Here is a 24,396-nt window from a genome sequence, read left to right as displayed (position 1 = left end):
CGCACGGACCGGATCCGCACCTGCGCCATCCTGTGCCACATTTACCACCTGTCCCACCTGTCCCACCTGTCCCTCACCTGTCTCACCTGTCTCACCTGTCTCACCTGTCTCACCTGTCTCACCTGTCTCACCTGTACAATCTCACCTGTCTCACCTGTCTCACGTGTCTCACCTGTCTCACCTGTCTCACCTGGGCAGGTTCGTGTACGCCAAGGACCGCACGGACCGGATCCGCACCTGCGCCATCCTGTGCCACATTTACCACCACGCCCTGCACAGCCGCTGGTACCGCGCCCGCGACCTGATGCTGATGTCACACCTGCAGGACAACATCCAGCACGCCGACCCACCTGTGCAGGTATGGCACACACCTGGGCAGGTAAACATCACACCTGAGCGGTTACACACACACCTGTGCAGGTAACTGATACACCTGGGCAGGTAAATCACACACCTGAGGGGTTAAACACACACCTGGGCAGGTAAATCACACCTGGGGGGTTACACACACACCTGCAGGACAACATCCAGCACGCCGACCCACCTGTGCAGGTAAATCACACACCTGGGCAGGTAACTGATACACCTGTGCAGGTAACTGATACACCTGGGCAGGTAAATCACACCTGGGCAGGTAAATCACACACCTGGGCAGGTAAATCACACCTGGGGGGTTACACACACACCTGGGCAGGTAAATCACACACCTGAGGGGTTACACACACACCTGGGCAGGTAAATCACACACCTGCAGGACAACATCCAGCACGCCGACCCACCTGTGCAGGTAACTGATACACCTGGGCAGGTAAATCACACCTGGGCAGGTAAATCACACCTGCAGGACAACATCCAGCACGCCGACCCACCTGTGCAGGTAAACATCACACACCTGGGCAGGTAAATCACACACCTGGGCAGGTAAATCACACACCTGGGCAGGTAAATCACACACCTGGGGGGGTTACACACACACCTGCAGGACAACATCCAGCACGCCGACCCACCTGTGCAGGTATGGCACACACCTGGGCAGGTAAATCACACCTGGGGGGTTACACACACACCTGTGCAGGTAAGCTCACCTGTCCCCACAGATCCTGTACAACCGCACCATGGTCCAGCTGACACACACACACCTGTACAGGTGACACAGGTGACACAGACACACCTGTGCAGGTAACACAGGTGACACAGACACACCTGTACAGGTGACACAGGTGACACAGACACACCTGTACAGGTAACACAGGTAACACAGACACACCTGTACAGGTGACACAGGTGACACAGACACACCTGTGCAGGTAACACAGGTAACACAGACACACCTGTGCAGGTAACACAGGTGACACAGACACACCTGTACAGGTAACACAGGTGACACAGACACACCTGTACAGGTAACACAGGTAACCCTGTGTCTCACCTGTCTCCACAGATCCTGTACAACCGCACCATGGTCCAGCTGACACACACACACCTGTACAGGTGACACAGGTAACACACACCTGTACAGGTGACACAGGTAACACAGACACACCTGTACAGGTAACACAGGTAACCCAGGTAACCTCACCTGTCCCCACAGATCCTGTACAACCGCACCATGGTCCAGCTGACACAGACACACCTGTACAGGTGACACAGGTGACACAGACACACCTGTACAGGTGACACAGGTAACACACACCTGTACAGGTGACACAGGTGACACACACACACACCTGTACAGGTGACACAGGTAACCCAGGTAACCTCACCTGTCCCCACAGATCCTGTACAACCGCACCATGGTCCAGCTGACACAGACACACCTGTACAGGTAACACAGGTAACACACACCTGTCCAGGTAACCCAGGTAACCTCACCTGTCCCCGCAGATCCTGTACAACCGCACCATGGTCCAGCTGACACAGACACGACACAAACACACCTGTACAGGTGACACAGGTGACACAGACACACCTGTACAGGTGACACAGGTAACCCAGGTAACCTCACCTGTCTCCACAGATCCTGTACAACCGCACCATGGTCCAGCTGACACAGACACACCTGTACAGGTGACACAGGTAACACAGACACACCTTTACAGGTAACACAGGTAACACACACCTGTACAGGTAACCTCACCTGTCCCCGCAGATCCTGTACAACCGCACCATGGTCCAGCTGACACACACACACCTGTACAGCTCACACAGATAACACAGACACACCTGTACAGGTGACACAGGTGACACAGACACACCTGTACAGGTAACACAGGTAACCCCGTGTCTCACCTGTCCCCGCAGATCCTGTACAACCGCACCATGGTCCAGCTGACACAGACACACCTGTACAGGTGACACAGGTGACACAGACACACCTGTACAGGTGACACAGGTAACACAGACACACCTTTACAGGTGACACAGACATGACACACCTGTACAGGTAACACAGGTGAATGGAGCACACCTGTACAGGTAACCTCACCTGTCTCCACAGATCCTGTACAACCGCACCATGGTCCAGCTGACACAGACACACCTGTACAGGTGACACAGGTGACACACACACACCTGTACAGGTAACACAGGTAACACACACCTGTACAGGTAACCCAAGCTCACCTGTCCCCGCAGATCCTGTACAACCGCACCATGGTCCAGCTGACACAGACACGACACAAACACACCTGTACAGGTAACACAGACACACCTGTACAGGTAACACAGGTAACACACACCTGTACAGGTAACCTCACCTGTCTCCACAGATCCTGTACAACCGCACCATGGTCCAGCTGACACAGACACACCTGTACAGCTGACACAGACACACCTGTACAGCTGACACAGACACACCTGTACAGGTGACACAGGTGAATGGAGCACACCTGTACAGGTAACCTCACCTGTCTCCACAGATCCTGTACAACCGCACCATGGTCCAGCTGGGCATCTGCGCCTTCCGGCAGGGGCTGATCAAGGACGCGCACAACGCGCTGCTGGACATCCAGTCCTCGGGCCGCGCCAAGGAGCTGCTGGGCCAGGGGCTGCTCCTGCGCAGCCTCCAGGAGCGCAACGCCGAGCAGGAGAAGGTGGAGAAGCGGCGCCAGGTGCCCTTCCACATGCACGTCAACCTGGAGCTCCTGGAGTGCGTCTACCTGGTGGCGGCCATGCTGCTGGAGATCCCCTACATGGCGGCGCACGAGTTCGACGCGCGGCGCAGGATGATCAGCAAGCAGTTCCACCACCAGCTGAGGGTGGGGGAGAGGCAGCCGCTGCTGGGTAAGGGGGGTTTGGGGTCAGAAGTTGGGGTTTTGGGGTGGAAAGTTGGGTTTTGGGGTCAGAAGTTGGGTTTTGGGGTCAGAAGTTGGGTTTTGGGGTCAGAAGTTGGGTTTTGGGGTCAGAAGTTGGGTTTTGAGGTCCATAGTTGTGTTATGCAGGAGTTGGTTTGGTGGTTTGATCTTTTAAAATGGAGATTTTGGATCTCCTTGAGGTTCCTCAGAGCACAGTTGATGGTTTTAGGTCAAAAATTGGGGTTTTGGGGTCGAAAGTAGGGTTTGGAGGTCCGTAATTGTGTTTTTCAGCAGTTGGTTTGGTGGTTTTATCTTTTAAAGTGGAGATTTTGGATCTCCTTGAGGTTCTTCAGAATGTCCTTGGTGGTTCTGGGTCAAAACTCAGGGTTTTGGGGTCAAAAGTTGGGTTTTGGGGTCAGAAATTGGGGTTTGGGGTCAAAAGTTGGGGTTTGGGATTTTTTTCCCACAAAAATGGGGATTTTTCCCTAAAAAAACAGCATTTTTTCCCCCAAAAATCACCATTTTTCCCCCAAAAATCGGGATTTTTTCCCCCAAAATGTGTTTTTTTCCCAAAATGTGGATTTTTCACCCCAAACCTGTGCCAGGTCCCCCCGAGTCGATGCGGGAGCACGTGGTGGCCGCCTCCAAGGCCATGAAAACGGGCGACTGGCGCCCAGATTCTTCCCCAAAAATCACCATTTTCCCCCCAAAAATCGAGATTTTTTCCCCAAAAATCGGGATTTTTTCCCCAAAAAATGGGAATTTTTCCCCCAAAATTTTTTTCCCCAAAAATGTGATTTTTTCCCGAAAATTGCGATTTTTTCCCCCCAAAAATCAGGATTTTTTTCCCCCCAAAAATTGCGATTTTTCCCCCAAAAATGGGATTTTTTCCCCAAAAATTGGGATTTTTTTCCCACAAAAATGTGGATTTTTTTCCCCAAAAATTGGGATTTTTTCCCCACAAAAATCGAGATTTTTCCCTAAAAAACCAGCATTTTTTCCCAAAAAACCAGCATTTTTCCCCCAAAAATCACCATATTTTCCCCAAAAATCAGGAATTTTTTTCCCAAAAAATCACGATTTTTTCCCCCCAAAATGAGGATTTTTTCCCCAAAAATCTGGATTTTTTTCCCCACAAAAATGGGGATTTTTCTCTAAAAAAAAAGCATTTTTTCCCCCAAAAATCGCATTTTTTTTCCTCAAAAAATCGGGATTTTTTCCCCAAAAATGTGTTTTTTTCCCAAAATCTCCGTTTTTCACCCCAAACCCGTGCCAGGTCCCCCCGAGTCGATGCGGGAGCACGTGGTGGCCGCCTCCAAGGCCATGAAAACGGGCGACTGGCGCCGCTGCCATCGCTTCGTGGTCAACGAGAAGATGAACGGCAAAGTCTGGGACCTGTTCCCCGAGGCCGAGCAGGTGCGCGCCATGCTGGTCAGGTGAGCGCAAATTCGGGGCGGTTCGGGGCGGTTTGGGGCGGTTTGGGGTGGTTTGGGATTTTTTGGGAATTTTTTTGGATTTTTTTAGGATTTTTTTGGCATTTTTTGGGGAATTTTTGAGGATTCTTGGGGATTTTTTTGGGTTTTATTTGGATTTTTTTAGGATTTTTTTGGGATTTTTTGGGGATTTTTTAGGAATTTTTTTGGATTTTTTGGGGATTTTTTTTGGGATTTTTTTGGGATTTTTTGGGATTTTTTGGGATTTTTTTGGGGATTTTTTGGGGATTTTTTTGGGATTTTTTTAGGATTTTTTGGGGATTTTTTGGGATTTTTGGGGGAAATTTTTGAGGATTTTTTGGGGATTTTTTGGGAATTTTTTTGGGATTTTTTGGGGAATTTTTGAGGATTCTTGGGGATTTTTTTGGGTTTTATTTGGATTTTTTTAGGATTTTTTTGGGATTTTTTGGGGATTTTTTAGGAATTTTTTTGGATTTTTTGGGGATTTTTTTTGGGATTTTTTGGGATTTTTTGGGATTTTTTTGGGGATTTTTTGGGGATTTTTTTGGGATTTTTTTAGGATTTTTTGAGGATTTTTTGGGATTTTTTGGGGAAATTTTTGAGGATTTTTTTGGGATTTTTTGGGAATTTTTTTGGATTTTTTTAGGGTTTTTTTGGGATTTTTTGGGGAATTTTTGAGGATTCTTGGGGATTTTTTTGGGTTTTATTTGGATTTTTTTAGGATTTTTGGGGGATTTTTTGGGGATTTTTTTAAATTTTTTTTTAATTTTTTGGGGATTTTTTGGGGGGATTTTTGGGGATTTTTTTGGGATTTTTTTGGGGAATTTTTGAGAATTTTTTTTGGAATTTTTGGGGTCAGGAAACTAAGATTTTGGAGCGTGGGGGAGGGGCCAGGTGTCCCCAGGTGTGTCCAGGTGTGTCCAGGTGTGTCCAGGTGTCCCCAGGTGTGCTCTAGAGCGGGTTCTAGACCGGGTTCCGGAACGTTCTAGACTCGGTTCTAGATCAGGTTCCAGAACGTTCTAGACTCGGTTCTAGACTCGGTTCTAGATTGGGTTCCAGACTGGGTTCCAGGTGTTCCCCAGGTGTATCCCAGGTGTGTTCAGGTGTGTCTCAGGTGTGCCCCAGGTGTGCCCAGGTGTGTCTCAGGTGTATCTCAGGTGTTCCCCAGGTGTATCTCAGGTGTGCCCAGGTGTATTTCAGGTGTACCCCAGGTATTCCAGGTGTGTCCCCAGGTGTATCTCAGGTGTATCTCAGGTGTGTCCCAGGTGTATCTCAGGTACCCCAGGTGTCCCCAGGTGTGTCCCAGGTACCCCAGGTGTGCCCAGGTGTGCCCAGGTGTATCTCAGCTGTCCCCAGGTGTGTCCCAGGTGTGCCCAGGTGTCCCCAGGTGTCCCCAGCTGTCCCCAGGTGTATCTCAGGTGTGTCCCAGGTGTGTCCCAGGTACCCCAGGTGCGCCCAGGTGTGTCCAGATGTATCTCAGGTGTACCCCAGCTGTCCCCAGGTGTCCCCAGCTGTCCCCAGGTGTGCCCAGGTGTACCCCAGGTGTCCCCAGGTGTCCCCAGGTGTCCCCAGGTGTATCTCAGGTGTCCCCAGCTGTCCCCAGGTGTGCCCAGGTGTGTCTCAGGTACCCCAGGTGCGCCCAGGTGTGTCTCAGGTGTGCCCAGGTGTATGTCAGGTGTATCCCAGGTGTGCCCAGGTGTCCCCAGGTGTGCCCAGGTGTCCCCAGGTGTGCCCAGCTGTCCCCAGGTGTGCCCAGGTGTGTCCCAGGTACCCCAGGTGTCCCCAGGTGTATCTCAGGTGTGCCCAGGTGTATGTCAGGTGTATGTCAGGTGTACCCCAGCTGTCCCCAGGTGTGTCCCAGGTGCGCTCAGGTGTACCCCAGGTGTGCCCAGGTGTATGTCAGGTGTATCTCAGGTGTCCCCAGGTGTACCCCAGGTGTGTCCCAGGTGTGTCCCAGGTACCCCAGGTACCCCAGGTGCGCCCAGGTGCGTCAGCCGTGCCGTTCCCCGCAGGAAGATCCAGGAGGAATCTCTCCGCACGTACCTGTTCACCTACAGCAGCGTCTACGACTCCATCAGGTGGGGACGCGGCCGTTCGGGGCCAGAAACGGGGAATTCGGGAAAAACGGGGATTCTGGGGAAAAAAATGGGGAATTTGGGGTGAAAAACGGGAATTTGGGGTGAAAAATGGGAATTTTGGGGAAAAAAACGGGGAATTGGGGGGGAAAAAACCCAGGGATTTGGGAAAAAAAATGGGAATTTTGGGGAAAAAAACGGGGATTTGGGGAAAAAACGGGAATTCTGGGGCGAAAAACGGGGAATTCGGGAAAAAACGGGGATTGGGGGGAAAAAATGGGGATTTTGGGAAAAAAATGGGAATTTTGGGAAAAAAACGGGGATTTGGGGGAAAATAACGGGAATTTGGGGAAAAAATGGGAATTTTGGAAAAAAAATGGGAATTTTGGGGTGAAAAATGGGGAATTCCGGGGAGAAAAACAAAGATTTTGGGAGAAAAATGGGAATTTTGGGGGAAAAACCGGGAAACCCGTGGGGAAAAACAGGGATTTTGGGGGGAAAAATGGGAATTTTGGGAAAAAAAAATGGGAAATTTTTTGGTAAAATCGGAGCAGATTTTGGGGTGAAAAAGCTGAATTTTGGGATAAAAATGTGGATTTTGGGGTAAAAATGTGGATTTTGGGGTAAAAAGCTGAATTTTGGGGTAAAAATGTGGATTTTGGGTGGGAAATGTGGGAATTTTGGGGTAAAAAGCTGAATTTTGGGGTAAAAATGTGGATTTTGGGTTGGAAATGTGGGAATTTTGGGGTAAAAATGTGGATTTTGGGGTAAAAATGTGAATTTTTGGGTAAAAATGTGGATTTTGGGGTAAAAATGTGGATTTTGGGTGGGAAATGTGGGAATTTTGGGGTAAAAAATGTGGATTTTGGGGTAAAAATGTGAATTTTGTGTTGGAAATATGGGAATTTTGGGGTAAAAAATGTGGATTTTGGGGTAAAATTGTGGATTTTGGGGTAAAAAATGTGGATTTTGGGGTAAAAAGGTGAATTTTGGGGTAAAAAATGTGGATTTTGGGGTTGGCAGCATGGAGACGCTGGCGGCCATGTTTGAGCTGGACCTGCCCACGGTGCACGGAATCATCAGCAAAATGATCATCAACGAGGAGCTGATGGTGAGAGCTCACCTGGGGACAGGTGTGGGACCTCACCTGGACAGGTGTGGGACAGGTGGGAGCTCACCTGGACAGGTGTGGGGTGGGACAGGTGTGGGGTGGGACAGGTGCACGGAATCATCAGCAAAATGATCATCAACGAGGAGCTGATGGTGAGCTCACCTGGACAGGTGTGGGACAGGTGTGACCTCACCTGGGGACAGGTGTGAGCTCACCTGGACAGGTGTGAGCTTACCTGGGGACAGGTGTGACCTCACCTGGGGACAGGTGTGGGGTGGGACAGGTGCACGGGATCATCAGCAAAATGATCATCAACGAGGAGCTGATGGTGAGCTCACCTGGGGACAGGTGTGGGACAGGTGTGACCTCACCTGGACAGGTGTGGGACAGGTGTGGGACAGGTGTGACCTCACCTGGGACAGGTGTGGGGTGGGACAGGTGTGGGACAGGTGTGAGTTCACCTGGACAGGTGTGGGACAGGTGTGAGCTCACCTGGGGACAGGTGTGACCTCACCTGGACAGGTGTGGGGTGGGACAGGTGTGGGGTGGGACAGGTGCACGGGATCATCAGCAAAATGATCATCAACGAGGAGCTGATGGTGAGCTCACCTGGACAGGTGTGACCTCACCTGGGGACAGGTGTGGGACAGGTGTGAGCTCATCTGGGGACAGGTGTGAGCTCACCTGGACAGGTGTGGGGTGGGACAGGTGCACGGAATCATCAGCAAAATGATCAACGAGGAGCTGATGGTGAGAGCTCACCTGGACAGCTGTGACCTCACCTGGACAGGTGTGACCTCACCTGGACAGGTGTGGGACAGGTGTGGGACAGGTGTGACCTCACCTGGACAGGTGTGGGACAGGTGTGACCTCACCTGGACAGGTGTGGGACAGCTGTGACCTCACCTGGACAGGTGTGAGCTCACCTGGGGACAGGTGTGAGCTCACCTGGACAGGTGTGGGACAGGTGTGGGGCTGTTTTGGGGTGATTTGTGGCCATTTTGAGCCGTTTTGGGCCATTTTGGGGTCATTTTGGGCCATTTTTGGGCCGTTCTGTGCCGTTTCCGGGCGGTTCCCGGGGCCCAGCCCCAGCCCAGGTGTGCCCTCACCTGGGCCAGGTGTGGGACAGGTGTGGGGCCATTTGTGGCCATTTTGGGGCCATTTTGGGTCATTTTTGTGCCATTTTTGGGCCGTTTTGTGCCATTTCCGGGCGGTTCCCAGGGCCCAGCCCCAGCCCAGGTGTGCCCTCACCTGGGCCAGGTGTGGGGCCATTTTGGGCCATTTTGGGGCCATTTTGGGCCATTTTGGGCTATTTTGGGGTGATTTTGAGCCATTTTGAGGCCATTTTGGGGCCGTTTTGGGTCATTTTTGTGCCGTTCTGTGCCGTTTCCGGGCGGTTCCCAGAGCCCAGCCCCAGCCCAGGTGTGCCCTCACCTGGGCCAGGTGTGGGGCCATTTGGGCCCATTTTGGGGCCATTTTGGGCCATTTTGAGGCCATTTTGGGCCATTTTGAGGCCATTTTGGGCCATTTTGGGCCATTTTGGGTCATTTTTGTGCCATTTTTGTGCCGTTCTGTGCCGTTTTCCGGGGCCCAGCCCCAGCCCGGGTGTGCCCTCACCTGGGCCAGGTGTGTGGACAGGTGTGGGGCCATTTTGGGCCATTTTGTGCCGTTTTTGTGCCATTTTTGTGCCATTTTTGTGCCGTTCTGTGCCGTTTCCCGGGGCCCAGCCCCAGCCCGGGTGTGCCCTCACCTGGGCCAGGTGTGGCCTCACCTGTCGCTCACCTGCAGGCGTCGCTGGACCAGCCCACGGCCACGGTGATGATGCACCGCACCGAGCCCACGGCCACGCAGAACCTGGCGCTGCAGCTGGCCGAGAAGCTGGGCAGCCTGGTGGAGAACAACGAGCGCGTGCTGGACCAGCGGCAGGGCGCCTACGGCGGCTACTTCCGGGGTGAGCGCACCTGGGCGCACCTGGGGACAGCTGAGATACACCTGGGGACACCTGGGCACACCTGGGGTACTCCTGGGGACACCTGGGACACACCTGGGGACACTTGGGCGCACCTGGGGACAGCTGAGATACACCTGGGGTACTTGGGGATACACCTGGGCACACCTGGGGACACCTGAGATACACCTGGGGACAGCTGGACACACCTGGGCACACCTGGGGACAGCTGAGATACACCTGAGATACACCTGGGCACACCTGAGATACACCTGGGGACACACCTGGGCGCACCTGGGGACACCTGGGGACAGCTGAGATACACCTTGGGACAGCTGGGGACACCTGGGGACACCTGGGACACACCTGGGGACACCTGAGATACACCTGGGGACAGCTGGGGACACCTGAGATACACCTGGGGTACTCAGGGATACACCTGGGGACAGCTGGGGACACCTGGGGGACACCTGGGGACACCTGGGATACACCTGGGACACACCTGGACGCACCTGGGCGCACCTGAGATACATCTGAGATACACCTGGGCACACCTGGAGACACCTGGGAGCACCTGGGTGCACCTGGGGACACCTGGGGACACCTGGGGACACCTGGGGACACCTGGGGCACTCTGGGACACACCTGGGCACACCTGGGGTACTCAGGGATACACCTGGGGTACTTGGGGATACACCTGAGCACACCCGTGCCACGCCCGAGCCCCGCCCCCGTCTCACCTGTGCCGTCTGTCCCCGCAGACCAGAAGGAGGGCGGCTACCGCAAGGGCGACGGTTACCTGCGGCGCGGCGGCTTCCGGCAGGAGCGCGGCAACTACTGAGCCTCACCTGGCGGGCGGGGCCCTCACCTGGGGGGCGGGGCCCTCACCTGTCCTACAGAGCCCTCACCTGTCCCACAGAGCCTCACCTGTCCTGGAGCCCTCACCTGTCCTGGAGCCCTCACCTGGGGGCGTGGCCCTCACCTGTCCTGGGGCCCTCACCTGTCCCACAGAGCCTCACCTGGCGGGCGGGGCCCTCACCTGTCCTGGAGCCCTCACCTGTCCCACAGAGCCTCACCTGGCGGGCGGGGCCCTCACCTGTCCTACAGAGCCTCACCTGTCCTGGGGCCCTCACCTGGCGGGCGGGGCCCTCACCTGTCCCACAGAACCCTCACCTGTCCTGGAGCCCTCACCTGTCCTGGAGCCCTCACCTGTCCTGGAGCCCTCCCCTGTCCCACAGAGCCCTCACCTGTCCTGGAGCCCTCACCTGGGGGCGTGGCCCTCACCTGGCGGGCGGGGCCCTCACCTGGCGGGCGGGGCCCTCACCTGTCCTGGGCGTGGCCCTCACCTGTCCCACAGAGCCCTCACCTGTCCTGGGGTGGGGCCCTCACCTGGGGGCGGGGCCCTCACCTGTCCCACAGAGCCTCACCTGTCCTGGGACCCCTCACCTGTCCTGGAGCCCTCACCTGTCCTGGGGCGTGGCCCTCACCTGTCCTACAGAGCCTCACCTGGCGGGCGGGGCCCTCACCTGTCCTGGAGCCCTCACCTGTCCTGGGCGTGGCCCCCACCTGTCCTGGGCGTGGCCCTCACCTGTCCCGCCGTTGGAAATTAATAAAGGAATAATTAACGAGGCGTTAATTAATGCGTTAATCGATGTCTTAACGAAGGGGGTGGGGCCGGGGCTGCCCCATGGCTCCGCCCCCTGCCCCGTAAGTGACCCCCAAAGCTCCTCCCCCCTCATTTTCCCGCCTTTTTTTTCCCCTCCCCCCTCACATTTTCCCGCCTTTTTTTTCCCCTCCCCCCTAGCGTTTTCCCGCCTTTTTTTCCCCTCCCCCCTCATTTTCCCGCCTTTTTTTTCCCCTCCCCCCTCGCGTTTTCCCGCCTGTAAATTCCCCTTTTTAGTGCAATTAATTAATTAACAATTAATTAACCAAGCAGTTATTCGATTTTTTTATAAATAATTAATTTCTTAAATTTTGTTATTATAATAATTTTTATTCTAACAATTTAATAAAATAATTTACATTCATTACAAGAGAAATAAATAACTGATCATTTATAATAAAAATAATTATAAATGATTTATTTACGATAAATTAATTTATAATTAACAGTTAATTAACGAGCAGCAGGGGGCGCCTCCCCCCCCCCCCCCCCCCGTTTCGGCTAAATTAATTAATTAACGACAAAACCACGAATTAATCGCTTCCGGTGATTAATTAATTAACCCGCCCTCGTTAATTAGCAACGAGGAGAGGCCCCCTGCCCCCACAGATCGCTCAGCCATTAATTACTCATTAAGCCCCTCGTTAATGAGTGACGAGGCTGGGGGAGGGGCGGCTCTAATCCCTCGTTAATCCCTCACTAATTAACGCCGTTAATGAGTGACCCCGGGGGGGGAGGGGGGGGATAAATTCACCCTTCCCCCACCCCCCTCAGGGTCCCGCTGGTGCCGCCATGGGGCAGGGGGGGTCCCTGGGGAGATCTATGGGGCAGGGGGGGTCCCTGGGGAGATCTATGGGGCAGGGGGGGTCCCTGGGGAGATCTATGGGGCAGGGGGGGTCCCTGGGGAGATCTATGGGGCAGGGGGGGTCCCTATGGGGATCTATGGGGCAGAAGGGGTCCCTGGGGGGGTCCCTGGGGGGGTCCCTGGGGAGATCTGTGGGGCAGGGAGGGTCCCTATGGGGATCTATGGGGCAGGGGGGGTCCCTGGGGGGGTCCCTGGGGAGATCTGTGGGGAGATCTATGGGGCAGGGGGGGTCCCTATGGGGATCTATGGGGCAGGGGGGGTCCCTGTGGGGATCTATGGGGCAGGAGGGGTCCCTGGGGGGATCTATGGGGCAGAGGGGATTTATGGGGAGATCTATGGGGCAGGGAGGGTCCCTATGGGGTTCTATGGGGGGATCTATGGGGCAGAGGGGATCTGTGGGGGGATCTGTGGGGGGATCTATGGGGCAGAGATCTCTGGGGAGATCTATGGGGGGATCTGTGGGGCAGAAGGGATCTATGGGGCAGGACGGATCCGATGTGGGGCAGGAAGGATCCGTGGGGCAGAAGGGATCTATGGGGCAGGAAGGATCCGTGGGGCAGGACGGATCCGATGTGGGGCAGGAAGGATCCGTGGGGCAGAAGGGATCTATGGGGCAGGAAGGATCCGTGGGGCAGGACGGATCCGATGTGGGGCAGGAGGGATCCATGGGGCAGGACGGATCCATGGGGCAGAAGGGATCCATGGGGCAGGACGGATCCATGGGGCAGAAGGGATCTATGGGGCAGAAGGGATCTATGGGGCAGGAGGGATCTATGGGGCAGAAGGGATCTATGGGGCAGAAGGGATCTATGGGGCAGGACGGATCCGATGTGGGGCAGGACGGATCCATGGGGCAGAAGGGATCTATGGGGCAGGAGGGATCCATGGGGCAGGACGGATCCGATGTGGGGCAGGACGGATCCATGGGGCAGAAGGGATCTATGGGGCAGGAGGGATCCGATGTGGGGCAGGACGGATCCGATGTGGGGCGGGCAGGGCGGGACGCTGAGGAGGGGTCGCCATTGCAGCTGCGGGTGAGGGAGGGCCGGGCCCTGGCGGCCCTGGGCGGGTGGGAGCTGCTGCGGGGGCTGCTCGTGCTCGGCCTCTGCTCCCAGCCCTGGCTGCAGCGGGACCCCGAGGCGGTGAGACCCCTCCCCAAATCGGGGGGACCCCTCCCCAAATCGGGGGGACCCCCCGCCCCACTCTGAGCCCCACAGCCAGCCCCACACAGAGGCACCCTCAGGCCTTGCCGCCATTTCCTGCCCTCACAAGCGACCTCCAAACCTCCCCCCTTCCCCCCATAAAGACCCCCCCAAAATGACCCCCAAGCCCTTCCCAGCCCCACAAGTGACCCCGAAACCCCCAAACCAAGCCCTCGTCTCTTCCTGGGGGGAAAGTGGGGCGCCCCCTCGGTCCCGTTCCCTCATGGCTCCCCTCCTTCCCTCAGGGAGCAGAGGCCATTTTGTCCCTACGGGGCTTCCGTTCTTCCCCAGCCCCTCGCGGTTTCCCGCCATTTCCTCCCCTCACGCTTCGCCGCCATTTTCTCCCCATCTCGCCCCACATCTTCCCGCATTCCCCGCAGTTCCTGCGGGCGTCCCGGCGGGTGCTCGGTCCCCGCCTGTGGCGGGCGCTTCTCTCCGTCTCCCTGTGGGGACAATTCGCGGTCGGCCGGAGCCCGGCGGCCGTGCAGGAGCTGTCCCAGCGGCTCCGGGCCCGCGGCCTGCGCCCGATGCTGGCCCTGCCCATCGAGGGCGAGGGGCCGGATGGCGAGGGGTGAGTGGGGGTCACTTAGGGGGCAGTTTTGGGGTCACTTATGGGGTAGTTCTGGGGTCACTTATGGGGTGTGGGGGTCACTTAGGGGGCAGTTTTGGGGTCACTTATGGGGTGTGTGGTGGTCATTTATGGGGCAGTTTTGGGGTCACTTATGGGGTAGTTCTGGGGTCACTTATGGGGTATGGGGTTCACTTATGGGGCAGTTTTGGAGTCACTTATGGGGAGTGGGGGTCACTTAGGGGTAGTTCTGGGGTCACTTATGGGGTATGGGGGTCACTTATGGGGTGTGGGGGTCACTTATGGGGTGTGGGGGTCACTTATGGGGCAGTTCTGGGGTCACTTAGGGGCAGTTCTGGGGTCACTTAGGGGGTTTTGGGGGTCTCTTGGGGGGCAGCGAGGCCTGGTTTGAGCAGAACCTTGGGGCAGCTCTGGAATGTGTGGGGCTGGCGGCCGCCTCGGGCCCCGAACCCGCGATGCAGCTGAAGCTGACGGCGCTGCTGAGCCAGAGGCTCTGCGTGAGTGGGGCAGGGATGTGGGGCAGGATGTGTGGGGCAGGATCTCTGGGGCAGGCTCCATGGGGCAGGATCTGTGGGAAAGGATGTGGGGCAGGATGTGTGGGGCAGGATCTGTGGGTCAGGATCTCTGGGGCAGGCTCCATGGGGCAGGATCTGTGGGAAAGGATGTGGGGCAGGATGTGTGGGGCAGGATCTGTGGGGCGGGATGTGTGGGGCTGGGAAAGGGTCTGTGGGGCAGGGTGTGGGGCAGGATCCGTGGGGCAGGTGAAGGATCTATGGGGCAGGATCTATGGGGCAGGATCTCTGGGGCAGGATCTATGGGGCAGGATCTGTGGGTCAGGATCTATGAGGCAGGATCTATGGGGCAGGACCTATGGGGCAGGATCCATGGGGCAGGATCTCTGGGGCAGGATCTATGGGGCAGGATCTATGGGGCAGGATCCGTGGGGCAGGATCCGTGGGGCAGGATCCGTGGGTCAGGATCTCTGGGGCAGGATCTATGGGGCGGGATCTATGGGGCAGGATCCGTGGGGCAGGATCCGTGGGTCAGGATCTCTGGGGCAGGATGTGTGGGGCAGGATCCATGGGGCAGGATCCATGGGGCAGGATCCATGGGGCAGGATTTGTGGGGCAGGATCCGTGGGGCAGGATCCATGGGGCAGGTGAAGGATCTATGGGGCAGGATCCATGGGGCAGGAGAACCCTCAGGTGAAGCCCCTTTCTGACCACGCCCCCCCAGGAGAAAATCTCGCTGCGATTGGCTGAGCCGGAAGGGGCGGGGCTGAGCCCAGAACAGGTGGCGGCCATGTTGGGCGGCCAGGTAAACCCTCCCCCCATTGACCCCGCCCCCTTTTACCCGGGCCACGCCCCCTTTACCTGGGCCACTCCCCCTTTACCTGGGCCACGCCTCCTCCCTGCAGGTGCCGGAGCTCACCTGGCTCAGCCCGGCCGAGAATCAACACCTGGGGCGGGGCCTGAGGAGGCTCGAGGAGGTGGCGCAGGTGAGGGGGGCGGGGCAGGGGAGGGGCCTGAGACACACCTGGGACACCTGGGGACACACCTGGATCACACCTGGACACACCTGGGTGTACCTGGGCACACCTGCACAGCCCCGTTACCAGCCCCGCCCCCTCCCCCGCAGGTGGGCGTGGCCCGGCGCGTGCAGCTGTTGGTGGACGCGGAGATGTCGCACCTGAACCCCGCCCTCACCTGCCTCACCTGGGGGCTGATGTGGAGACACAACCGGGCGGGGCCCCGGCCCTGGGTGTGGAGCACCTGGCAGGCTTACCTGAGGGTGAGCGCACCTGGGACACCTGGGGACACCTGGGGACACCTGGGGACACCTGGGACACACCTGGGCACACCTGGGGCTGTTCTGGACACACCTGGGCTCACCTGGGGACACCTGGGACACACCTGGGGACACCTGGGACACCTGGAACACACCTGGGACACACCTGGAACCCAGTCTGGAAGCTGATACAGAACATTCTAGAACCGATCTAGAACCGAGCCTGGAACGTTCCGGCACCCAGTCTGGAACTTGAGCTAGAGCACACCTGGGGCTGTTCTGGGCTCACCTGGGGATACCTGGACACACCTGGGCACACCTGGGCTCACCTGGGCACACCTGGGGGTGTTTCACACACACCTGGGCACACCTGGGGACACCTGGACACACCTGGGGACATTTCAGTCACACCTGGACACACCTGGGCACACCTGGGGCTGTTCTGGGCTCACCTGGACACACCTGGGGCTGTTCTGGGCTCACCTGAGCACACCTGGGCACACCTGGGGACATTTCAGTCACACCTGGACACACCTGGGGCTGTTCTGGACACACCTGGGCACACCTGGACACACCTGGGCACACCTGGGGGTGCTCTGGGCACACCTGGGCACACCTGGGGACACACCTGGGCACACTTGGGCACACCTGGGGACATTTCAGGCACACCTGGGCACACCTGGGGCTGTTCCAGTCACACCTGGGCACACCTGGGGGTGTTTCTGTCACACCTGGGCACACCTGGGGCTGCTCTGGGCTCACCTGAGCACACCTGGGCACACCTGGGGGTGTTCCTGTCACACCTGGGCACACCTGGGGCTGCTCTGGGCCCCCCCCGGGGCCGCCCCAGCCTCACCTGTCCCCTCCCCCAGGGCACGGAGGCGCTGCTGGCCGCTCACCTGGCGCAGGTGGGCGTGGCCGGGCTCAGGTGCGGGGTGAAGTTGGTGCGCGGGGCTTACCTGGCCCAGGAGCAGGGGCGGGCCCGGGCCCGGGGCCGCCCCTCCCCCACCTGGGACACACCTGAGGAGACCTCGCGCAGGTGGGGGAGGGGCGGGGCCGCTCGGGGTCATTTTGGGACATTTGGGGTCATTCGGGGTCATTTTGGGGTCATTTGGGGTCATTTTGGGGTCATTTGGGGTCATTTTGGGGTCATTTGGGGTCATTTTGGGGTCATTTCGGGGTCATTTTGGGGTCATTTTGGGGTCATTCTGGGTCATTTTGGGGTCATTTGGGGTCATTTTGGGGTCATTTCGGGGTCTTTTGGGGTCATTCGGGGTCATTCGGGGTCATTTGGGGTCATTCTGGGTCATTTTGGGCTGAATTTGGGATATTTTGAGTAAATTTGGGTCATTTTGGGTAAATTTTGGGTAATTTTGGGTCATTTTCAGTCATTTTGGGGTCATTTTGGGGTCATTTGGGGTCAGTTGGGGTCATTCTGGGGTCATTTTGGGGTCATTTTGGGGTCATTTTGGGGTCATTCGGGGTCATTCTGGGTCATTCTGGGTCATTTGGGATATTTTTGGTAAATTTGGGGTGAATTTGGGTTATTTTGGGGTAAATTTGGGACATTTTGGGGTCATTTGAGGTCATTCGGGGTCAGTCGGGGTCATTTTGGGTCATTTTTGGACATTTTGGGTGAATTTGGGACATTTTGGGACATTTTCGGTCAATTTGGGGCATTTTGGGTCATTTTGAGTAAATTTGGGTCATTTTGGGGTCATTCAGGGTCAGTTTGGGTAAATTTGCGGCATTTTGGGTCGATTTTGGGATATTTTGGGTCGATTTGGGCCGGTTTTGGGTCAATTTTGTCCGATTTTGGGTCGATTTTGGGTCAATTTTGTCCGATTTTGGGTCGATTTGGGCCGATTTTGGCCGATTTGGGCCGGTTTTGGGTCAATTTTGTCCGATTTTGGGTTGATTTTGGCCGATTTTGGCTGATTTTGGGTCAATTTGGGTCAATTTTGTCCGATTTTGGCCGATTTTGGGTCGATTTTGTCCGATTTTGGGTGGATTTTGTCCGATTTTGGGCCGATTTGGGTCAATTTTGGCCGATTTTGGGTCAATTTTGGCCGATTTTGGCCGATTTTGGGTCGATTTGTGCCGATTTTGTCCGATTTTGGGTCGATTTTGTCCGATTTTGTCCGATTTTGGGTGGATTTCGGCCGATTTTGTCCGATTTTGGGTCGATTTGTGCCGATTTTCGGTCAATTTTGGCCGATTTTGTCCGATTTTGGGTGGATTTTGGCCGATTTTGGGCCGATTTGGGTCAATTTTGGCCGATTTTGGGTCAATTTTGTCCGATTTTGGCCGATTTTGGGTCGATTTGTGCTGATTTTGGGTCGATTTGGGCCGATTTTGTCCGATTTTGGGCTGATTTTGGGGCTGCTCTCGCTCCCCAGCTACGGGCGCTGCCTGCAGCTCCTCCTGGCCTCGCTGGCCCGGCCGGGCTCGCGCCTCTCGCTGATGGTGGCCACGCACAACGAGGCCTCGGTCCTGGCCGTGCTGGACAGGTGACCCCGGGGAGCCCGGGGCGATCGGGGGGGGTTGGGGGATTTTGGGGGATTTTTGGGTGATTTTTTAATGATTTTTTAATGATTTTTTTGTGATTTTTTAATGATTTTTTAATGATTTTTTTGTGATTTTTTAATGATTTTTTAATGATTTTTTAATGATTTTTTGGGTGATTTTTTAATGATTTTTTAATGATTTTTTTGTGATTTTTTGGTGATTTTTTAATGATTTTTTGGTGATTTTTTAATGATTTTTTTAATGATTTTTTTGTGATTTTTTAATGATTTTTTGGTGATTTTTTGGTGATTTTTAAAATATTTTGTTTTTAATTTTTTTAATGATTTCTTGTTGATTTTTTAATGATTTTTTGGTGATTTTTTAATGATTTTTTTAATGATTGGTAATTTTTTAATGATTTTTGGGTGATTTTTTATCGAATTTTTGTGATCTTTTTTAATGATTTTTTGATGATTTTTTGGCGATTTTTTAATGATTTTTTGGTGATTTTTAAATGATTTTTTAATGATTTTTTTGTGAATTTTTAAATATTTTTAAAATTTTTTTAATGATTTCTTGGTGATTTTTTAAATTATTTTTGGGTGATTTTTTAATGATTTTTTTGTGATTTTTTAATGATTTTTTGGTGATTTTTTAATGATTTTTTGGTGATTTTTAAATGATTTTTTGGTGATTTTTTAATGATTTTTTAAACAATTTTTGGTGATTTTTTAATGATTTTTTGGTGATTTTTTGGTGATTTTTTAAATATTTTTTTTTAAATTTTTTTAATGATTTCTTGTTGATTTTTTAATGATTTTTTGGTGATTTTTTAATGATTTTATTAATGATTGGTAATTTTTTAATGATTTTTGGGTGATTTTTTATCGAATTTTTGTGATCTTTTTTAATGATTTTTTGATGATTTTTTGGTGATTTTTAAATTATTTTTTAATGATTTTTTTGTGATTTTTTAAATATTTTTTTAAAATTTTTTTAATGATTTCTTGGTGATTTTTTAAATTATTTTTGGGTGATTTTTTAATGATTTTTTTGGTGATTTTTAAATGATTTTCTGGTGATTTTTAGGGTGATTTTTTAACGATTTTTGGGTGATTTTTTAATGATTTTTTTTGTGATTTTTTAATGACTTTTTGGTGATTTTTTAATGATTTTTTTAATGATTTTTTAATGATTTTTTTGGTGATTTTTTAATGATTTTTTTGTGATTTTTTAATGATTTTTTGGTGATTTTTTAATGATTTTTTTAATGATTTTTTAATGATTTTTTTGTGATTTTTTAGTGATTTTTTGGTGATTTTTGGGTGATTTTTTGTGATTTTTAAACGATTTATAAATGATAATAAAATTATTTTTTGGTGATTTTTTTGGTGATTTTTTAAATGATTTTTAACGATTTTTGGGTGATTTTTTAATAGTTTTTTACTGATTTTTTTTGTGATTTTTTTAACGATGTTTTGGTGATTTTTAAATGATTTTTTAATGATTTTTTGGTGATTTTTGGGATGATTTTTTGGTGATTTTTTAATGATTTTTTTAATGATTTTTTAATGATTTTTTGGTGATTTTTTAATGATTTTTTGGTGATTTTTTAATGATTTTTTGGTGATTTTTGGGTGATTTTTTGTGATTTTTAAACGATTTATAAATGATAATTAAATTATTTTTTGGTGATTTTTTTGGTGATTTTTTAAATGATTCTTAACGATTTTTGGGTGATTTTTTAATAGTTTTTTACTGATTTTTTTTGTGATTTTTTTAACGATGTTTTGGTGATTTTTAAATTATTTTTTAATGATTTTTTGGTGATTTTTAGGATGATTTTTTGTGATTTTTTTTATGAGTTTTTAATGATTTTTTGTGATTTTTTAATGAATTTTTGGTGATTTTTTTGCTGATTTTTTATGATTTTTTTGGTGATATTAAAATTATTTTTTGGTGATTTTTTATGATTTTCTTTGGTGATTTTTGGGTGATTTTGGGCTGATTTTGGGTGTAAATTTTGAGTAATTTTGGGGGTGATTTTGGGCAGGACTTGGGTGATTTTGGGTGTAAATTTGGGGTGAATTGGGGTGGTTTTGGGGGTGATTTTGGGGTGAATTCCGGTGATTTTGGGGTGAATTTGGGGTGGATTTGGGGTAATTTTGGGTGATTTTTCGGTGATTTTGGGGTAATTTTGGGTAATTTTGGCTGATTTTGGGGTGATTTTGGGTAATTTTGGGTGATTTTGAGGTGATTTTTGGGGTGATTTTGGGGTGATTTTGGCTGATTTTGGGTAATTTGTGGTGATTTCGGGTGATTTTGGATGATTTTGGGGTGATTTGGGCTGATTTTGGGGTGATTTTGGGTGATTTTAGCCGATTTTGGGTGATTTTGGGCTGATTTTGGGTAATTTTGGGGTGATTTTGGCTGATTTTGGCTGATTTTGGGGTGATTTTGGGCGATTTTGGGGTGATTTTAGCCGATTTTGGGTGATTTTGGCTAATTTTGGGCTGATTTTGGGTGATTTTGGGCTGATTTTAGCCGATTTTGGGTGATTTTGGCTGATTTTGGGCTGATTTTGGGCTGATTTTGGCTGATTTTGGCTGATTTTGGCTGATTTTGGGCTGATTTTGTTGGATTTTGGCTGATTTTGGGGTGATTTTGGGTGATTTTGTCCCCTCGCCCCCCCAGGCTCCCCAGGCCGCCCCCTGGTGGCGCCGTTTGCTTCGCGCAGCTGCTCGGGATGGGCGAGAACCTGAGCCTGGCCTTGGGTGAGTGACCCTGAGTGACCCCTGAGTGACCCCTCAGTGACCCCTCAGTGACCCCTGAGTGACCCCTGAGTGACCCCTGAGTGACCCCTGAGTGACCCCTGAGTGACCCCTGAGTGACCCCGAGTGACCCCTGAGTGACCCTGAGTGACCCCTGAGTGACCCCTGAGTGACCCTGAGTGACCCTGAGTGACCCCTGACCCCTGAGTGACCCCTGAGTGACCCCGAGTGACCCCTGAGTGACCCTGAGTGACCCCTGAGTGACCCCTTAGTGACCCTGAGTGACCCCTGAGTGACCCTGAGTGACCCCTCAGTGACCCCGAGTGACCCCTGAGTGACCCTGAGTGACCCCTGAGTGACTCTGAGTGACCCCTGAGTGACCCCTGAGTGACCCCTGAGTGACCCCTGAGTGACCCTGAGTGACCCCTGAGTGACCCTGAGTGACCCCTGAGTGACCCCCGAGTGACCCTGAGTGACTCTGAGTGACCCCTGAGTGACCCTGAGTGCCCCTGACTGACCCCAATGACCCCTGAGTGACCCCAATGACCCCTGAGTGACCCCTGAGTGACCTCTGAGTGACCCTGACTGACCCCAATGACCCCTGGCTGACCCCGTGTGACCCCTGACCCCTGAGTGACCCTGACTGACCCCAATGACCCCCGTGTGACCCCTGGCTGACCCCATGTGACCCCTGAGTGACCCCCGAGTGACCCCTGAGTGACCCCGAGTGACCCCTGAGTGCCCCTGAGTGACCCCTGAGTGACCCCTGAGTGACCCTGAGTGCCCCTGAGTGACCCCTGAGTGACCCTGAGTGACCCTGAGTGACCCCTGAGTGACCCCTGAGTGACCCTGAGTGACCCCTGAGTGACCCTGAGTGACCCTGAGTGACCCCTGAGTGACCCTGAGTGACCCCAATGACCCCTGAGTGACCCCTGACTGACCCCTGAGTGACCCCTGAGTGACCCCTGAGTGACCCCAATGACCCCCGTGTGACCCCTGGCTGACCCCATGTGACCCCTGAGTGACCCCAATGACCCCTGAGTGCCCCTGAGTGACCCCAAGTGACCCCTGACTGACCCCAATGAGCCCTGACTGACCCTGAGTGACCTCTGAGTGACCCTGACTGACCCTGACTGACCCCAATGACCCCTGTGTGACCCCTGAGTGACCCCTGACTGACCCTGAGTGACCCCTGAGTGACCCCCGAGTGACCCCTGGCTGACCCCTGAGTGACCCCAATGACCCCTGAGTGACCCCTGAGTGACCCCTGTGTGACCCCCATGTGCCCCCCGTGTGTCCCCCGTGTGACCCCCGCGTGTCCCCGGCGGTTTCCGGAAGGTTCCGGCGGGTTCCGGGTGTACAAGTCGGTGCCGCTGGGTCCCCCGGAGGTGACGGTGCCGTACCTGGCGCGGCGAGCGGCCGAGAACCGCGGCGCGCTGGGCGGGGCCCGGCGGGAGCGCCAGCTGCTGTGGGCGGAGCTTCGGCGCAGGCTCCGCCCCTGGGCGTGACCGGAAACGCCCGGAAATTCCCCCCCCTCAAAAAAATTCCACCTGAAATAAATAACCCCAAAATTCCCCCCAAAAAAATATCCCAAAAATTCCAAAAAAATTCCAAAAAAATTCCTCAAAAAAATTCCACCTGAAATAACCCCAAAATTCCCCCCAAAAAAATTCCCCAAAAATTCCAAAAAAATTAAAAAAAAATTCCCCAAAAATTCCCCAAAAATTCCCCAAAAATTCCCCAAAATTTCCTAAAAATTCCTCGAAAATTCAAAAAAAATTCCCAAAAAATTAAAAAAAAATTCCCCAAAATTCCCTAAAAATTCCCCAAAAAAATTCCCCCTGAAATAACCCCAAAATTCCCCAAAAAAATCCCAAAAATTCCAAAAAAATTCAAAAAAAATTAAAAAAAATTCTGAAAAAATTCCCCAAAAATTCCCCAAAAATTCCAAAAAAATTCCCCCTGAAATACCCCCAAAATTCCCCCAAAAAAATATCCCAAAAATTCCAAAAAAATTCCAAAAAAATTAAAAAAAATTCTGAAAAAGTTCCCCAAAAATTCCAAAAAAATTCCCCCTGAAATAACCCCAAAATTCCCCCCAAAAAAATCCCAAAAATTCCAAAAAAACTCCAAAAAAATTCCAAAAAAATTCCCCCTGAAATAACCCCAAAATTCCCCCCCAAAAAATCCCAAAAATTCCAAAAAAACTCCAAAAAAATTCCAAAAAAATTCCACCTGAAATAACCCCAAAATTCCCCCCAAAAAAATCCCAAAAATTCCAAAAAAATTAAAAAAAATAAAAAAAAAAATCTGAAAAAATTCCCCAAAAATTCCCCCAAAATTCCCCCCAAAAAATATCCCAAAAATTCCAAAAAAATTAAAAAAAAATTCCCCAAAAATTCCAAAAAAATTCCCCAAAAATTCCAAAAAAATTCCCCCTGAAATTCCCCCAAAATTCCCCCAAAAAATCCCAAAAATTCCAAAAAAATTAAAAAAAAATTCCCCAAAAATTCCAAAAAAATTCCCCCTGAAATACCCCCAAAATTCCCCAAAAAAATCCCAAAAATTCCAAAAAAATTCAAAAAAAATTCAAAAAAATTCAAAAAGTTTCCAGAAAAATTCAAGAATAATTCCCCAAAATTCTCCCAAAATTCCCCAAAAAAATCCCAAAAATTCCAAAAAAATTTAAAAAAAATCCCCAAAATTCCCTAAAAATTCCTCGAAAATTCAAAAAAAAATCCAAAAAAATTCCAAAAAAAATTTCAAAAAAATTCCCCAAAATTCCCTAAAAATTCCCAAAAAAATTCCCCAAAATTCTCCCCAAAATTCCTCAAAAATTCCCCCAAAATTCCCCAAAATTTGCCAAAAATTCCAAAAAAATTCCCCCAAATTCTCCCAAAATTCCCCAAAAATTCCCCCAAAATTCTCCCAAGATTCCCTAAAAATTCCTAAAAAATTCCCAAAAAATTCCTCAAAATCCCCCCCAAAAATTCCTCAAAATTCCCAAGAAATTCCCCCCAAAATTCCCAAAAAATTCCCAAGAAATTCCCCAAAATTCTCCCAAAATTCCCTAAAAGTTCCTCAAAAATTCCCCAAAAAATTCCTCAAAAATTCCCCAAAAATTCCCCC

General features: G+C 51.7%; 2 protein-coding genes across 7 annotated transcripts in view; both read left to right on the top strand.

Moving 5' to 3' along the window:
* EIF3CL (eukaryotic translation initiation factor 3 subunit C like) overlaps window positions 1-11,517 on the top strand; it is a 34,951-nt gene extending 23,434 nt beyond the window's left edge. The window contains exons 16-23 of one of the 6 annotated variants that reach the window (XR_015281616.1): window positions 199-358; window positions 2,919-3,282; window positions 4,570-4,729; window positions 6,760-6,825; window positions 7,846-7,933; window positions 9,722-9,884; window positions 10,643-10,836; window positions 10,932-11,517. Coding sequence is in view for 2 of the 6 variants with exons in the window: in XM_086872203.1 (XP_086728329.1) it covers window positions 199-358; window positions 2,919-3,282; window positions 4,570-4,729; window positions 6,760-6,825; window positions 7,846-7,933; window positions 9,722-9,884; window positions 10,643-10,722 (1,081 nt within the window). In the remaining 4 variants the exon portion in view is untranslated. Of the gene's footprint in view, window positions 1-198; window positions 359-2,918; window positions 3,283-4,569; window positions 4,730-6,759; window positions 6,826-7,845; window positions 7,934-9,721; window positions 9,885-10,642 lie in introns of all 6 variants that reach the window. The other 5 variants (XR_015281612.1, XR_015281613.1, XR_015281615.1 and 2 more) reach the window with 5 other exon arrangements.
* Window positions 11,518-12,819: 1,302 nt separating this feature from the next.
* Window positions 12,820-23,364, top strand: PRODH2 (proline dehydrogenase 2). The gene is made up of 11 exons (XM_086872147.1): window positions 12,820-13,376; window positions 13,449-13,551; window positions 13,992-14,182; window positions 14,577-14,697; window positions 15,437-15,517; window positions 15,618-15,698; window positions 15,839-15,991; window positions 16,861-17,027; window positions 18,388-18,498; window positions 21,191-21,270; window positions 22,606-23,364. Exons 1-11 carry the CDS (start codon window positions 12,829-12,831, stop codon window positions 22,773-22,775), a joined length of 1,806 nt encoding a protein of 601 aa, XP_086728273.1. The 5' UTR covers window positions 12,820-12,828; the 3' UTR covers window positions 22,776-23,364.
* Window positions 23,365-24,396: the final 1,032 nt, after the last annotated feature.

Source organism: Cyanistes caeruleus, chromosome 39, assembly GCF_971803275.1.
Source record: "Cyanistes caeruleus chromosome 39, bCyaCae1.hap1.1, whole genome shotgun sequence".
Lineage (NCBI taxonomy): Eukaryota > Metazoa > Chordata > Aves > Passeriformes > Paridae > Cyanistes > Cyanistes caeruleus.
Note: the sequence above shows the minus strand (reverse complement) of the source record. Positions and strands in the feature narration are given on the sequence as shown.

Bases quoted from the DNA above. Each gene is read 5' to 3' on its own strand.
- PRODH2 (XM_086872147.1), top strand. From the start codon at position 12,829: ATGGGGCAGAGATCTCTGGGGAGATCTATGGGGGGATCTGTGGGGCAG. The intron at 15,518-15,617 runs GTAAACCCTCCC...TCCTCCCTGCAG, and splicing joins CGGCCATGTTGGGCGGCCAG to GTGCCGGAGCTCACCTGGCT. The intron at 17,028-18,387 runs GTGGGGGAGGGG...CTCGCTCCCCAG, and splicing joins CCTGAGGAGACCTCGCGCAG to CTACGGGCGCTGCCTGCAGC.